At 46.5% G+C, this 14,086-nt stretch overlaps 1 protein-coding gene across 2 annotated transcripts in view; it reads left to right on the top strand.

Annotated features, from left to right (window-relative positions):
* The window catches only part of CFAP97D2 (CFAP97 domain containing 2), a 28,193-nt gene extending 14,303 nt beyond the window's left edge, over positions 1-13,890 (top strand). Inside the window, exons 4-5 of one of the 2 annotated variants that reach the window (XM_054973175.1) lie at positions 1,938-2,166; positions 12,462-13,890. In XM_054973175.1, coding sequence (XP_054829150.1) covers positions 1,938-2,166; positions 12,462-12,626 — 394 coding nt within the window. In that variant the 3' untranslated portion in view covers positions 12,627-13,890. The remainder of the gene's footprint in view (positions 1-1,937; positions 2,167-12,461) is intronic. The other variant, XM_054973176.1, reaches the window with a different exon arrangement.
* Positions 13,891-14,086: the final 196 nt, after the last annotated feature.

The following is a 14,086-nucleotide window of genomic DNA, read 5'->3' on the forward strand; positions in this document are numbered from 1 at the left end:
ACTCTTCTGTGGTTTTTGGTTTAAAGTCTTGGGTTTCTTTAACTTGCGTTCCTCCTCTGCTGGGGTGTCATCTTCCTCTCTGGGATGTTCCACTGCTGGGCTGATGTCATCTTACTCTCTGGGATGTTCCACTGCTGGGCTGAGGTCATCTCTCTCTCTGGGATGTTCCACTGCTGGGCTGAGGTCATCTTCCTCTCTGGGATGTTGTTTAATTCTTCTGGTTGTTTCTTTATCAATATTCTGTTCCAACCTGACTTCACATCTGGATAAGGCATCTGCTACTACGTTATCTTTGCCTTTGATATACTGGATGTTAATATTAAATTCCTGAATGTACCAAGACCACCTTTGTAATTGTGTATTGGTATTTTTCATTGATTGAAGCCACATCAAAGAGTGATGGTCCGTTAATAGCGTGAATTCTTGTCCCCATATATAACTTCTCAACTTGTTTAAAGCCCACACTATTCCTAGACATTCTTTCTGCACTGAGGAGTAGTTCTTCTCCCTGTCTGTTAATTTCCTGCTTAGATAAGCCACTGGGTGTTTTATAGCATTATCCTCTTGCAGTAACGCTGCACCTAATGCTAACTGTGAAGCGTCTGTGGCAATGTAAAAACTTTTCTTGTAGTTTGGTGCTCTTAAAATAGGCTTTGAGGTGAGTGCTTGTATTAGAGAGTTAAATGCTTCTTGGCATTTTTCATTCCAAACTATTTTATCTGGGTTCTGTTTCTTGGTCAGCTCATGTAAGGGTATTGCTAGTTCCCCAAAATTAGGAATAAACCTTCTATAGTAGTTCACCATTCCAAGAAAACTTCTTACTTGTTTCTTTGTCTGGGGAATATCTAATTTCTGGATAGCTTCCACCCTATCCCACCGCTGCCACCACTTGTTATGATCTTCACTTTCTTTAGGGTGGATTTTGCTTTAAATCTCCCCCTTACACCCTCTTTGTAGTTTGCTGCCACCAGGAATATATTATTCCAAAATGTTTTATTTAAATTCTCCCTTTCGTAACGTGTTTGAGCGTCAGGCTCCTTCGTGGTTCTATGTGGCCCTGAGGATAGGAATGGGAGATAACTCTGGGATATAACAAAACACAGTTTATTTTTTTAAGAAGCGTATTGGTTACATAAAAGTCGTTCTTAGTTCTTCTAGTTGCTTCATCCAAACTCATTCACACAGATCTCTTGTAAGGCTTCACACACAGTTAGCCTCTTCAAATAGAGTGAATATATAGTCTCACAGACACATTCAGTTCAGGCTTCCCCTCAGGTTGCCTTTCCCTCACAAATACATGAACACACTCAGGCTGCACACAGCTGGCCTCTCTTGCCCTAACTGAACCTTTTTCTCTTCCTCAGTAACTGAAAACCGCCTTCACTCTGCCCACTCTGTCATCAACCAATCATATCACTCACTCATCTCTCTCTTTCACCCCCCACTCTTCACCTATCTCACCAAACATTTAAAGACACATGCACCCATTTCTTGAAATCATTACAGAAGTGTTTCTTGATTAAATCTTTTACATGTTTAAACAAAGTGTGTGTGTGCGTGCGCACACACACACGTGCATGCGTGCATGCCTGCAAATGAGTCCTCCAGTATTGCTTTATCAAGGAGGACAGCATGGTGGGGAGGGAAACATTAACCCTTTCCTCCTCTGAGCTGCTTTTACTTAATCTGGTGAAAATTTACAGATAATCCTAATTTTTAGGAGATCAATTCTGGAAGCTAATTTTGCAGAAGAAAGAACACTGGTTATATGTGGAAGATAGTAACATACAATTGAACCTTCATCAGTGTTTGCAGATAGGTTTGTACATTGTTTCCCGTTTGACTAATGTTTTTGTCTAGTGTACATTGTATGTATAATAATCCTGCTTTTCCAATGACAACCTTAGCTTCCCCTTTATTTTTTGTGTCCATTGGAGGGAGAGGTTATGGCATTGGTACATTATCTCCTTTAGTCTGAACAGGAGAAAACGAGAGCAAGAATTACTGAGAATAACAAAAGAGAATTATGCCATTCTGGAGAGGATTACAAAATGTCAGCCTCAGTATAAGGTCCAGAAGTGGAATGAAGACTGGCACAAGGCTGAAGAGTACATGAACAGTATTGCAAGATACCCTCGTAGATTATGCAAATCGCGGAATCAAAAGGTAACCACGGTTAAGTACGTACAAGTTTCTGAAGATCAGTGTCCTGCTGTTCCCAGACTGTTCTTCATAATTACTAGACTAGAATAGAGATGAGCACGAACAGCAATACGAACTAAAAAAAGCCACGAACAGCCCAATCAGCTGTTCACGAACAAGCTGTTCGTGACTGAGGCCCCATTCTAAACGAACAGGTGGTCGTTGCAAACCTCGTTCTGTTCCTCAAGACAGACAATCTGGCACCTGCAATCAATTCCCTTGGCAACCAGAGGCAGGGACTGCCTGAACTCTGTCTGAACTCCTGCTGTTGCCCTGGAAACCCCAATCTAAGCCCAATTTAGCTTGATAGGCAGGTGTTCCTTTCAAGTGTGGAGCTCCACATTTGTTACAAGGAAGCAAAGAGCAGGGGGAAGGGGGGGCTCTCAGCTCTGGTTTTGCAGACAGTGAGGGAGATACAGTTGCTGTTGGCATTTTGAGAGAGAGACAGGGAGAGTGCATTGGAGCTTGAATTTTCTTTGTGTGTGGTGGGATGACCTGGCATATATCCCTGAGACCTGGCTGGCAAAACGGGAGCTATTAGCAAATCTATACCTAGGTATCTACAAAAGATTTCCAAATATATAAAAGTAAGTCCATATGCAATTGCCTTCTATATGCAATACATTCAAACGTTGATAAGTTTATAAGGTCTTCAATCCAGTGAATGACAGGAAATGGGCTTTTGACTTTCCAGTGTTGATGCATAAATCTTTCAGCAACTGTAAGATCATGGAGGCTCTGATCATCAGTTAGATTCCAAGAGACAGGCAAATAGTTTGCCTGTACATGAATAGTTTGACTGTACATCAAAAATAAATGAGTTTTCTAACTCAAAATTAGTATCATCTCCCAAAAGGGCTAAATGACTGAACATGTCCAAAGCATATGCTTAAGAGATGCATCTTGTGAATTACACCACCAACAGTTAGCCACTGTGCTTAAACCTTTAGTAAAGACTTAGTAAAAAAAGATACTGTGGTGTCCGCTATACCCTAAACATAATATTTTTGCTGAATAAGTCACAACTTAAGATCCACAGGTATATGGCTTAAAGCGTTATCTCATTGCTTTAGCAAAACTGGATGTTCCAGATCATTATTCCATCCAACTCTAAGGCCCTGTCTCTCAATGACTTTATGTAGATGTTTAAAAAGCATGGGGGGCAAGATGGAACATTAGGGAATCCTGTAGGCTGGAAGCAACAGTACCCCAGCAATACACTCTGATACCTATAGTTGAGGTAGAATTGGAACCACTGCAGAACAGTGCCTCTCAGTATCAATCCTGAAAGGTGGTCCAGAAGAATACCCTGATCACCTTTCCTCATGTGAACCTATCTGTCCACTCTGGTAATCTTTGAAAGCTAGACAGATGGCAACCTGAGAAAGGGCCTTTTCAGTTGTGGATCTCAAACTTTGAAACTCCCTCCCATGGAGATTCTTCTGTCTCTCTCTGTTGTTTTCCACCTGCGGATTAAGACTTTTTTGTCTGGTTTGGTGTTCCCTCACTAGCTGTTACTGATCTTCCTCCTGGGTTGTGTTATGCGCATTTATATGTTTTGTTGATTTGTTTAAATATTTTATATATTCTTATTTTTAAAATATTGTTTAAATGTCTTGATGTTTTCGTGTTGAGATGTTTTAATGTTTGCCACCTTGGGGACGCTAGTCGGATGGGAAGGAGCCATAGAAATGTTTTAAGTAAATAAATACATTTAGGAAAAACAGGGTTTCTCACCTGTAACTGTTGATCGTCGAGTCTCTTCTGTGCAGACACACATTGGGACTGCGCAGGCACAGGCCAGCCGCGGAAAAGATTTTTCTAGCTTCCAGAGATGTGAAGGGGACGTTCGGATCCACCGCGCATGCGCGCCGGTGTTCCCGCCAATTTTGAATGCATATATATCCGAACGTCCCCGGCATTCCCTCAGTTCACCTGAGCCGCCGGAGAAACTAAGTTAACGAAACACTCACAGCGGGGCAGGCGGGAGGGAATGTGTGTCTGCACAGAAGAGACTCGACGATCAACAGTTACAGGTGAGAAACCCTGTTTATCGTCTTCGTCCTTCTGTGCAGCCCCACATTGGGAGAGTAACTAGCATCTCACCAATGGGGGCGGGTGTGAGTGTCTACTTGAACAAGGACTGCAGGACAGCTGTGCCAACAGCCGAGTCACGTCGTGCATGCACATCCACAGAGTAATGCCGGATGAAAGTGTCCGCAGAGGACCATGTCGCAGCTTGGCAGGCGTCCTGGAGCGGCACTCCTCGCAGGAAGGCAGCAGAAGCAGCTTGGGCTCGAGTGGAATGAGCGGTAACCAACAAGGGACACTGGACTCCAGCATGCTGATAGCAAAGTTTAATCGTAGACACAATCCAGCGAGAGATGGACTGGGCAGAAGCAGGAGAGCCCTTGCGAGGGCCAGAGTAACACACAAACAGGGCAGGAGACTTCCTGAAACATTTGGTGCGGTGCAAATAAAACAATAAAGCACGCTTTACATCCAATGTGTGTAGTGCTCGTTCCCCTGGGGATGAGGGCGCTGGAAAAAAGGAAGGGAGGAACACCTTTTGCTGTAGGTGAAACCTTGAGACTACCTTAGGCAGAAACTCCATGCTAGTGTGGAGCATGACAGTACCAGGGAAAAACTGCAGAAAGGGAGGGTCACACCGCAGGGCAGACAGTTCCCCCACACGCCTAGAGGACGTGATTGCCACCAGGAAAGCCACCTTCTGAGTGAGCAAAGGCAGGGGGCAGGAAGATAGAGGCTCAAAGGGCTGGAGCATCAGTTGGGAGAGAACCAGGGAGAGACTCCATTGTGGAATGGGATGGGCCCTAGGAGGGAAGGTCTTGAACAGGCCCTTCAGAAACTGCTTGGAAAGCCAGTGAGTAAAAACGGTCTTCCCATCTATCTGCTCATGGAAGGCAGAGATTGCAGCCATGTGGACCTCAACACTGGAAAACGCAAGGCCCTGGGAGCAGAGATCCAGGAGGTAGTCCAGGATGACAGGGAGCGGGCAACTAAAGGGAGAAACCCCCTTTGGGGCCAACCACCGGGAAAAACGTGACCACTTCCTCTGGTAGGACAACCTGGTGGACGGTTTCCGGGCATTCAAGATCACCCCAAGCACCCCAGAAGAGAGGTTCATTCCCGGTTGCCCAGAAGCCAGGCAGCCAGATTCAGTACAGCCACATCGTGATGCCACACCCCGTCCCTGGTTAAGAGGTCCGGGGCGTGAGGCAGGGGGAGGCATCGCCCCTGGGACAGGGAGAGCAAAAGGGGGAACCAATCCTGGCGAGGCCACCGAGGGGCAACGAGGATACAGTGGGTTCGGAAGGCCCTGACCCTGGAAAGAACCTTGTACAGGAGCGGGAAGGGCGGGAAGGCATAAAAGAGCCCTGGGGACCAAGGTATTTGGAAGGCATCCCCTAGGGAGTGGCGGCCAATGCCGGCCCGGGAGCAGAACAGCGGGGCCTGTTTGTTGCGGGCAGTGGCGAAGAGGTCGACCAAAGGCGTGCCCCATGTGCGGAAAACCTGGTCGAGGTAGACCCTGTTTAGGGACCACTCGTGCTGAGGCAGAAACACCCTGCTCAGCGCATCTGCCGAGGTGTTGAGCTCCCCGGCAATGTGCACGGCCCTGGGAAGGACGTTGTTGGCCACGGCCCAATTCCATAGAGTCGTTGCCTCCTTGCAGAGCTTGAGCGAGACCGTTCCCCCCTGCTTGTTGAGATAGTAGCAGGCCGTGGTATTGTCCGACAGGACCTGAATCTTCCTGTTCCGAACGGCATCTGCAAAAGAAGCGAGGGAGTAACGGATCGCCCGAAGCTCAAGAAGGTTGATATGCATGGATGCCTCAGATGGGGACCAGATGCCCTGAGCCGAAAGCTGTCCACAGCGCCCCCCCCCATCCCAAGTTGGAGGCATCGGTATAAACTGTGACCTCAGCTAGGAAGGGGCCAAAAGGACAACCCTCAGACAGGTTTCCAGGGACAGTCCACCAGGCCAGAGAGCGCAGCACCACCCTGGGAATGGAGAACTTCTGATGCTGGCCCATAGTGAGGGGGTTGTACCTCCGGACGAACCAGTTTTGCAGAGGCCTCATATGCAGGCGTGCAAAGAAAACCACCCCAGTGGAGGAGGCCATAAGGCCCAATAACGTTTGGATCAAAAGGGCAGTTTGGTAACGGTTATGCAGGAAATGACGGGCTAAGGAAGAAAGCCTGGTCAGGCGATCTGGAGGCAGGTAGGCTCTGCCCCGTGGTGAGTCTAGATGAACCCCAATAAACCTAATGGCTGTGCCCGGAGTAAGGATGGACTTATCCCTATTAACCACCAAGCCCAACTCAGCCAGTACAGACAAAGTGAGGGCAATATGGTCCTGGAGAGAGTCAGCTGAGGGTCCCACTAGGAGCCAATCATCCAGGTACGGGTAGATAAAGCACCCCCTGGACCGTAGGTATGCCACCACAGTGGCCATGCATTTCGTAAAGACCCTGGGCGCAGAGGCCAGCCCAAAAGGCAACACCGTATATTCATATACAGAATCCCCATAGGCAAACCGCAGATACTTCCTGTGGCCCTCAAAGATGGAGATGTGGAAGTAGGCGTCTTTCAAGTCTAGGATAGCTAACCAGACGCCCACCTCTAGGAGCTCCATGACCCGTGCCAGGGTCAGCATCCGAAACTTCTCAACCTTTAAATAGCTGTTGAGGCCCCTAAGGTCCAAAATGGGCCGGGAACCTCCATCCTTCTTATCCACAAGGAAGTACCTCGAGTAAAATCCCCACGGGGAAGCAGCGACATTGACCACCCGGACAGCACCTTTGTTAACCAACTCTATAACATTATTGTGCAACATAACATCACAACATGGAGAACAACGGGGAGGGAGAGAGAGAGGAGGTGCATCTGTAAACATTAACTTGTAACCATGGGCCACAATGGACAGGACCCAAGTGTCAGAAGTAACACGTTGCCAACAGGGCAAAAAAGGCCGAAGCCTGTCCAGAAACTGGGCAGCAGAGGAGGCGTCCTTGGAGGCCAACAGGGGAGCGTTCAGGCGTAGTCAGAAGACCGAGGGCTTCTGCACCGAGGTCGAAGGCTTGGGTGAAGAAGGCTGTTGCCTGCCCTTGGACCGGCCGGAGCGCCGGGAAGAATGACGCTGCTGGGCTGAATAGGATCGGTGACCGTAGGACTGGCCCGAGAAGAAGCGCCCTTGACGCTGCTGGTAAGGTTGGTAAGGGGCCTGGTAGGATCGGAACCGACCATAACGATACCTCGGACCCGATGACTGAACTGAGGGGGCGACTCCGAGGGACTTGGCCGTCTGCTGATTCTTTTTCATCAGGGAGAGGGATTCATCCGTCTTCTCCGAGAAGAGCTGGGGCCCCTCGAAGGGGAAATCCTCCACTTTCGCCTTCTTTTCAGGTGGCAGGGCAGTGGACCGGAGCCAGGCGTGTCGACGCAGGACCACCGAAGTCGCCATCGAGCGCGCCGCGGAGTCGGCAGCATCCTTGCCCGCTGTCATCTGCTGTTTTGACAGCCGTATGGCCTCTGCTTGAAGGGCCTTCACCAAGTGGCGGCGATCCTCGGGGAGATCGGAAAGGTAAGAGGACAGCCGTTTCCAGAGGAACAGATTGTAGGACCCCATAATGGCCTGGAAGTTGGCAATACGGAACCCCAAAGACGCGGACGAGTAGAGTTTCCTGCCCATGCCATCCAGCTTCCTGCCTTCTCGGTCCGCCGGCGCCGACGAGGAACCGGAACGGAACCGAGCCTGACCCTCCTCAGCCACGATTGAGGAGGGTTTCGGATGACTGAAGAGGTACGGGCAATCATCCTGCTTTAAACGGTAGTACCTCTCTACCTTCTTTGCCGTCGCGGACACGGACGCCGGTGTTTGCCAGAGCGCGAGAGCGCTGTCAACAAAATCCTCCACAGGGGGAAACGCCACCGACGCGGGGGACCCGGAATACAGAGCCTCCAGTAGCTTACTCTTGGGCTTGGAGGTCGTGGAGGAGACGTCTATCTCCAGCGCGGCAGCCATCCGCACCATCTGCTCGGAGAACAGCCTGTAGTCGTCATTCGGAGACGATGAACGGGGCCCACCCACGGTGTCATCCGGGGAAGGATCAGAGGCCGCATCTGAAGAACACTCCGACGGGGACGCCAGACCTTCCTCATCCTCGGAATCTGAAAACTCCGGCGAGGTTTGTGTCGGAACCGAGGACCGGTGAGCGCTCGGGGCCGACGGACAAGTCGCCGGAACCGACGGTTGCAGAGGCAAGCCAGGAGGTGGAGGAGCGGATGCCGGGAGCCCGACTGGCTGAGCCGGAACGGAAACCACCGGAACCGAAGGGTGCTGCAGGAAGGGCAGCGACTGCTGGAACCACGCCACAAAATCCTGCCAGGAGGTCATGTTCCCAATCCCCGCAACAGGATGGCAAGGGGGCAGAGGAGCAGGCACCGGGGCGGGCCAGCGAAGAGGCATCGGAACCGACGAGGTAGACGGTAATGGAACGGAGGCCTCCGAAGGCGCCGGGGCGGAAGGCAGGGAGCGTTCGAATGACTGGAACGGTTCCGTGAAAGATGGGAACGACACGAATTCCTCGGGAACCGACGGAGGAGGCGTGCAGGGAGGAGACGGGGTGTGGAGACTCACCACATCGTCAGGGATCAGGACCGGTCCAGATGGAGTACCAGGGCGCACTGTCGGAGCCGGGGATAAAGCACGGCCCTTGGCCCGCGATTTCGCCTTGGCCTTCTTGGGCTGGGGTTCCGAAGCAGCCTCTGCGGCCGAGGGCTTGGAGGAGGACTTCGGCTTGGAAGCGGAACGCTTCTTGGCCTTCCGGTCGGAAGGACGATCCCCGGAACCGGAGTCAGGTCGGGCCTCCGGAACGGGTTGCCCCGTCGGTTCCGTGGGGAGCTGCTCTGGCGACTTACGAGACGGCGCCGGCGACGGAGCGGCGGAGCGGGGTCTATCTCCCGAAGAGCCGGATGGCTTGGGGGGGAGAAGGTTAGCCTCCCACAAAAAGGCACGGAGCCTGGCCTTCCGATCACTCCTTGCCTTCGGGGTGAAGGACATACAGATGGAGCAGCGCTCGACAACATGCCCCTCGCCCAGGCAGATGAGGCAGAGCTCATGGCCGTCCGAGTGCGTCATTTTAGTGCCGCACTTAAGACACTTCTTAAACAAAGAAGTTTGGGACATAATGAACGGTATCTCCCACCGACAAGGGGAAAAAATACCGACCAGAAGATCACAATCCAAAACTCCGAAGAGACGCTGAGAGGATAAATGCTAGACAATAGAACCTTTTCGTACGGCGGCGAAAAAGGAACTGAGGGAATGCCGGGGACGTTCGGATATATATGCATTCAAAATTGGCGGGAACACCGGCGCGCATGCGCGGTGGATCCGATCGTCCCCTTCACATCTCTGGAAGCTAGAAAAATCTTTTCCGCGGCTGGCCTGCGCCTGCGCAGTCCCAATGTGGGGCTGCACAGAAGGACGAAGACGATCTGCTATTTCCAGATACACTGAGAGAAACAGAGATAGGTAAGTAATGTAAGTACATGAGAAGGCAGGAGGAGAGAGTTTAAAAAGGAAGCAGAAAACAGCTGGAGAATAACATTCTGGGGACAAATGTAGAAGCTTTTACTCTTTCTTTCTACCAAACAGGGATAAATGGTGCACATCTTCTTTTTTTTTTTTTTGAAAAATTTTTTATTGGGTTAGAATCCGTTGTTTTTACATTTGCATTCAATTTTCCCCACATTTTCCATTTCTAACCCCCTCCCTTTCCCCCCCTTTTGTTGACTTCCAACAGTTTTCCAACCCTTTGTTCCTTTTCCCTTATTTCTATTAAATTCCTCTATCTAAAACAAATATATATTCCCCATTATTCTAAGCAGTACATCCTTAACTATTTTTATTATTATATACCCCAAACTGTAAGTCTTTATTTCCATCTTAGATAAACAATTTATCCCATTTACCAATTTTAAATATTTCTATATATCATAAACCATATAAATCTTACACATTTAAATCAAACAATTTGACTTATTCTCTATATATTACTCATTCTGTCTTTTTATAATAATTCTATATAGCTCTCATCGCATAGTCAATCAATTTGACTTTTCTATACCTTCAGACATTCAGTTTGATGCATTGTACAAATCTTATCAAAGAAAGAAAATATTATTGGTTGCTCAATCCTTATATTTAATCGTTATAATTAATTATTTTCTATCAATATTCTGTTTATTAGCCTATATTTATCTATATATATGTCAATCTATTAATCTACCTGCTTATAAATTCACATTTATCTCTTCTCCCCCCGGTAAAGTCACCCCCCTCTACATTTTATTGTACTTCAGTAGTTCTCAAACTGCCACAGTTTTCCTCCCACCTCCCATTTCTTCTCCAGATATTGTTTCAGCTTCTCCCAGTCTGTGTTAAACTGCCCTGAGTCCAGATTTCTCAGTTTTCTTGTCATCTTGTCCATTTCTGCCATGTACATCTTCAATTTCTTTAATTCTGATTCCCATTTACTTCACAGTAACTTGTTTGTTTTATTAACAGTATATAACCATTGCCCTGACCTGGATAGCCCAGGCAAGCCTGATCTCATTAGATCTCAGAAGCTAAGCAAGGTCAACCTTGGTTAGTAATTAAATGGGAGACCTCCAAATAAGACCAGGGTCGCGAGGCAGGCAATGGCAAACTAACTCTGTTAAGTCTCTTGCCTTGAAAACCCCAGCAGGGGTCACCATAAGTCAGCTATGACTTCATGACGCATTCCACCACCATATATAACCATTGGGTTTTTTTGAGCCAATTAAAGCTGTCATAGACAACACAAGCAAATCAATGTGCATGTATCAAGAATATGCAACAGGCAGTTCAGGTTGCAGTTTACTCTGTAAAGAATATCATACAGTTTCTTGTATTATATTCTAAGTTCAAAATTCCATGTGTATTTATTGTCATCATTTGAAGGGTTCATTGTTTATGTTCTTAACTAATTCTTTCAGTCCTGGCTAGGCTACCTTGAAAAACAGCAAAACCAATTTTCAGTAGTTGGAGAAAAGCTAAGAAGATTTTAAGCTTGTTATCTTCATGTGCTAAAAAGAAATGCTATGTACCTGATAAAGAATGAATATCTCAAGTTGCAAAGCTGCTATCTGTCTTACATTTGTCATGTATCTCAAAGCATTCCTGAAGCCAAAATTCCTGTACTCAAGAATCAGTGCCTTTACAAGAAAGATGAACAGTAATCCCCACACCAGAAGTGTAAATAGTATTAATTTCAACTCATCCTGCTGTCGTGTGCTTTCAAAATAGGCTTGGCAATATAAGAAATGAAAAGACAGCCTCTGATAAGAGTAGAACACAAAATGGTTATATAAAAGAAAAATATTAAAAAGGAACCAAGAGCTATAATTTCACTGTCTTACAAGTGGAGGACCTGGGAGGCCTCAGGGGAGCTTGCAGGAAGAGTCTGATTACGCCACTTTCCCCCTTCCTCTTGCTTTTCTTCGCCTCTCCATCCTTGCTTGCAGCCTCTTGCCTTTCCTTCTCTCCCATCCACCTACATACCTTTTCCTGTTTTCCTCAGACAGCTTCTGTCCCAACTCACTCACCTTTCCTGTTTCCCCATCTTCCCCTTTTTGTTTTTCCTTTCGCCTTTTTTTGCTCCTCCCTCTAAAGCTTTATCTCTGATTCCGCCCATCTTTTCTGCCCATCTACCTCCTTTCCACATCACCAGCACTTGTCCCCCCCTACATTGTCGGTGCTCTGCCTGCCCATATCCCCTCATCCCTGCAGCTGAGGGAAGAGATAGAAGCCTTGTAGGGAAGGCAGGCTGAACAGAGGCAGTTCCCATGGCGGCTCTTCTCCTGGTGGTATGATGGTCAGTGGTTTCTCCTCCCTGCTGCACTGCTGTCGGAACTCACACCCACAGTGCTGCTGCCGGGTTGCCATATTGTCTGGGCTTGTGCTGGTAATGCTCTTGTTGCTTGTAAACTCCTCATGTTGTTGTGAACTCCTCATGTATTTTTGTAATATGATATGATATAAATCTATGATAATTTTATGGTCGCAATCAATAATAGACTTCTTATGTTTAAGAGTGTCTAGCTTAAATACTTTTTTGTAATGATAGTATAAAATCAAATGTATCTTCCAATGTAAAAATGTCCACCCGTTTACAAGCACATTAATGTATGACTTCTCTCCTATTACACAGAAACAAAAATACAACAAAAAAACACCAAAAAGAAAGAAACAGAAAGCCAAGCGTCTGAATGATGGATGCCTGACAGACAAATCAGAACGAAAGGAAAGGGAAGACACAAATAATGAAAACGAAAATCAAAAAAACCAAAGTGAAAATCAAGAAGGAAAGGTGTAATCAAACTAATATCTTATGATGGTAGCTAGACAATGGATATCAGAAGTTTAATCTGACAAAAATCATCTATAGAACATTGCCATTGTTATACCAAGAGTAGATATCAGAAACATCTTACTTTAAAACTTTAGATAATCTCTAAAATGTTTGTGCCAATTACTAGGTATGATAACATAAGTTCATTGGTTAGGGCAGCAATTCTGTGTATATCTGAAAATGAAATTCTATTGAAATCAGTGGGAATTAGTTCCAAAAACAGTACGAAGTATAGGAGGTAAGTTTTATTAAGTTATTGCTACAGGTTATGAATTGGATTTTTACTGAAACCAAAACTGCAGTATTCATCAAAGATTTACCAATAAAAGTGTATGCAGTAACTCTCATACAATTATACTATCAGTATTCTGTGATCCTAAGATTTACTATTCATTGTTCCCTACACCATGTGCTTTTGCTTCTTCTTCTGTGGAAATATTGCATTAGAATGCATCAGTACATGGTATAGCAAGATCATTTGGGTGTCTACCAGTGCTCTGTGGGCAATGTCACAGCTCCCAGCAGTGGCACTTGGTACTCCTTTGCCATTCATGGTATCAACATCAATGCAAAAGTACTCCTTTTGATATATAGATAGATGTCCGTGTCCATTTCTGATTTGTGCAAAGCCTTGAAAATGTGAACTGTGCTTAGGATTGCTTTAAATATTATTCACACTGGCTTGTGAGGTGTCCTTTTCTGCCCCACTCCAAGGAAAACTCACTAATATATAGAGAGATAATTAAACTCACAGGACTGAAGGCAGGAAACTTTTCTGAGTGAATCTAAACACACAAAAGCAGAAACTCTTCATTACAAAAGATGTATTTTCTTTCATGCTGTACAATGGAACAGACATGTCCGGAAACAAATCCTCCAACCTTTTTGGTCATCAGGAAAAACAGAATCTACAGTTCATCAACATATATTTTTTAAAAACATTGTTATCACAGAACAAAACGCTTAACTTCTTCATTTCCAACACCGATAGACCCTTCATTTTAGAAGGACTTCTTATAAGAAAACAAGAAGGAAGAAACAGCAAGTTGAACATGAAAAAAAAAGACTGGAATGTGTTCCCAAGAGACAAGTCAAGTGCCATGGAAAGGAGTATCAGAGTCAATCACTGATCTACTTAAAAGTATGGGTCTGCAAGATTCCTCTTCTGAAAGCAAGAGTGGAGTTGCCTTTTTGTAGCCTACTGCAAAATAAATCTTGTTTAGTAATAGGAAGGCTGAAATTTGTCCAGTATCTGAGATCGGTCTTGACTATATAGGCTCAAATGTAGAGAAAGGACTACCATCAATACACCTGGAACTAGCTTAGTTGCAGAGATGTGTAGACAAACCCCCAGCCACCTGATAATCGTTCCACTCTTTTTTTTCCCCTCCTGGGTGAACTCTTTTAGCTTTTTTTCTCTTGAG

The sequence above is a fragment of the Eublepharis macularius genome, chromosome 3, assembly GCF_028583425.1.
Source record: "Eublepharis macularius isolate TG4126 chromosome 3, MPM_Emac_v1.0, whole genome shotgun sequence".
NCBI classification, from domain to species: domain Eukaryota; kingdom Metazoa; phylum Chordata; class Lepidosauria; order Squamata; family Eublepharidae; genus Eublepharis; species Eublepharis macularius.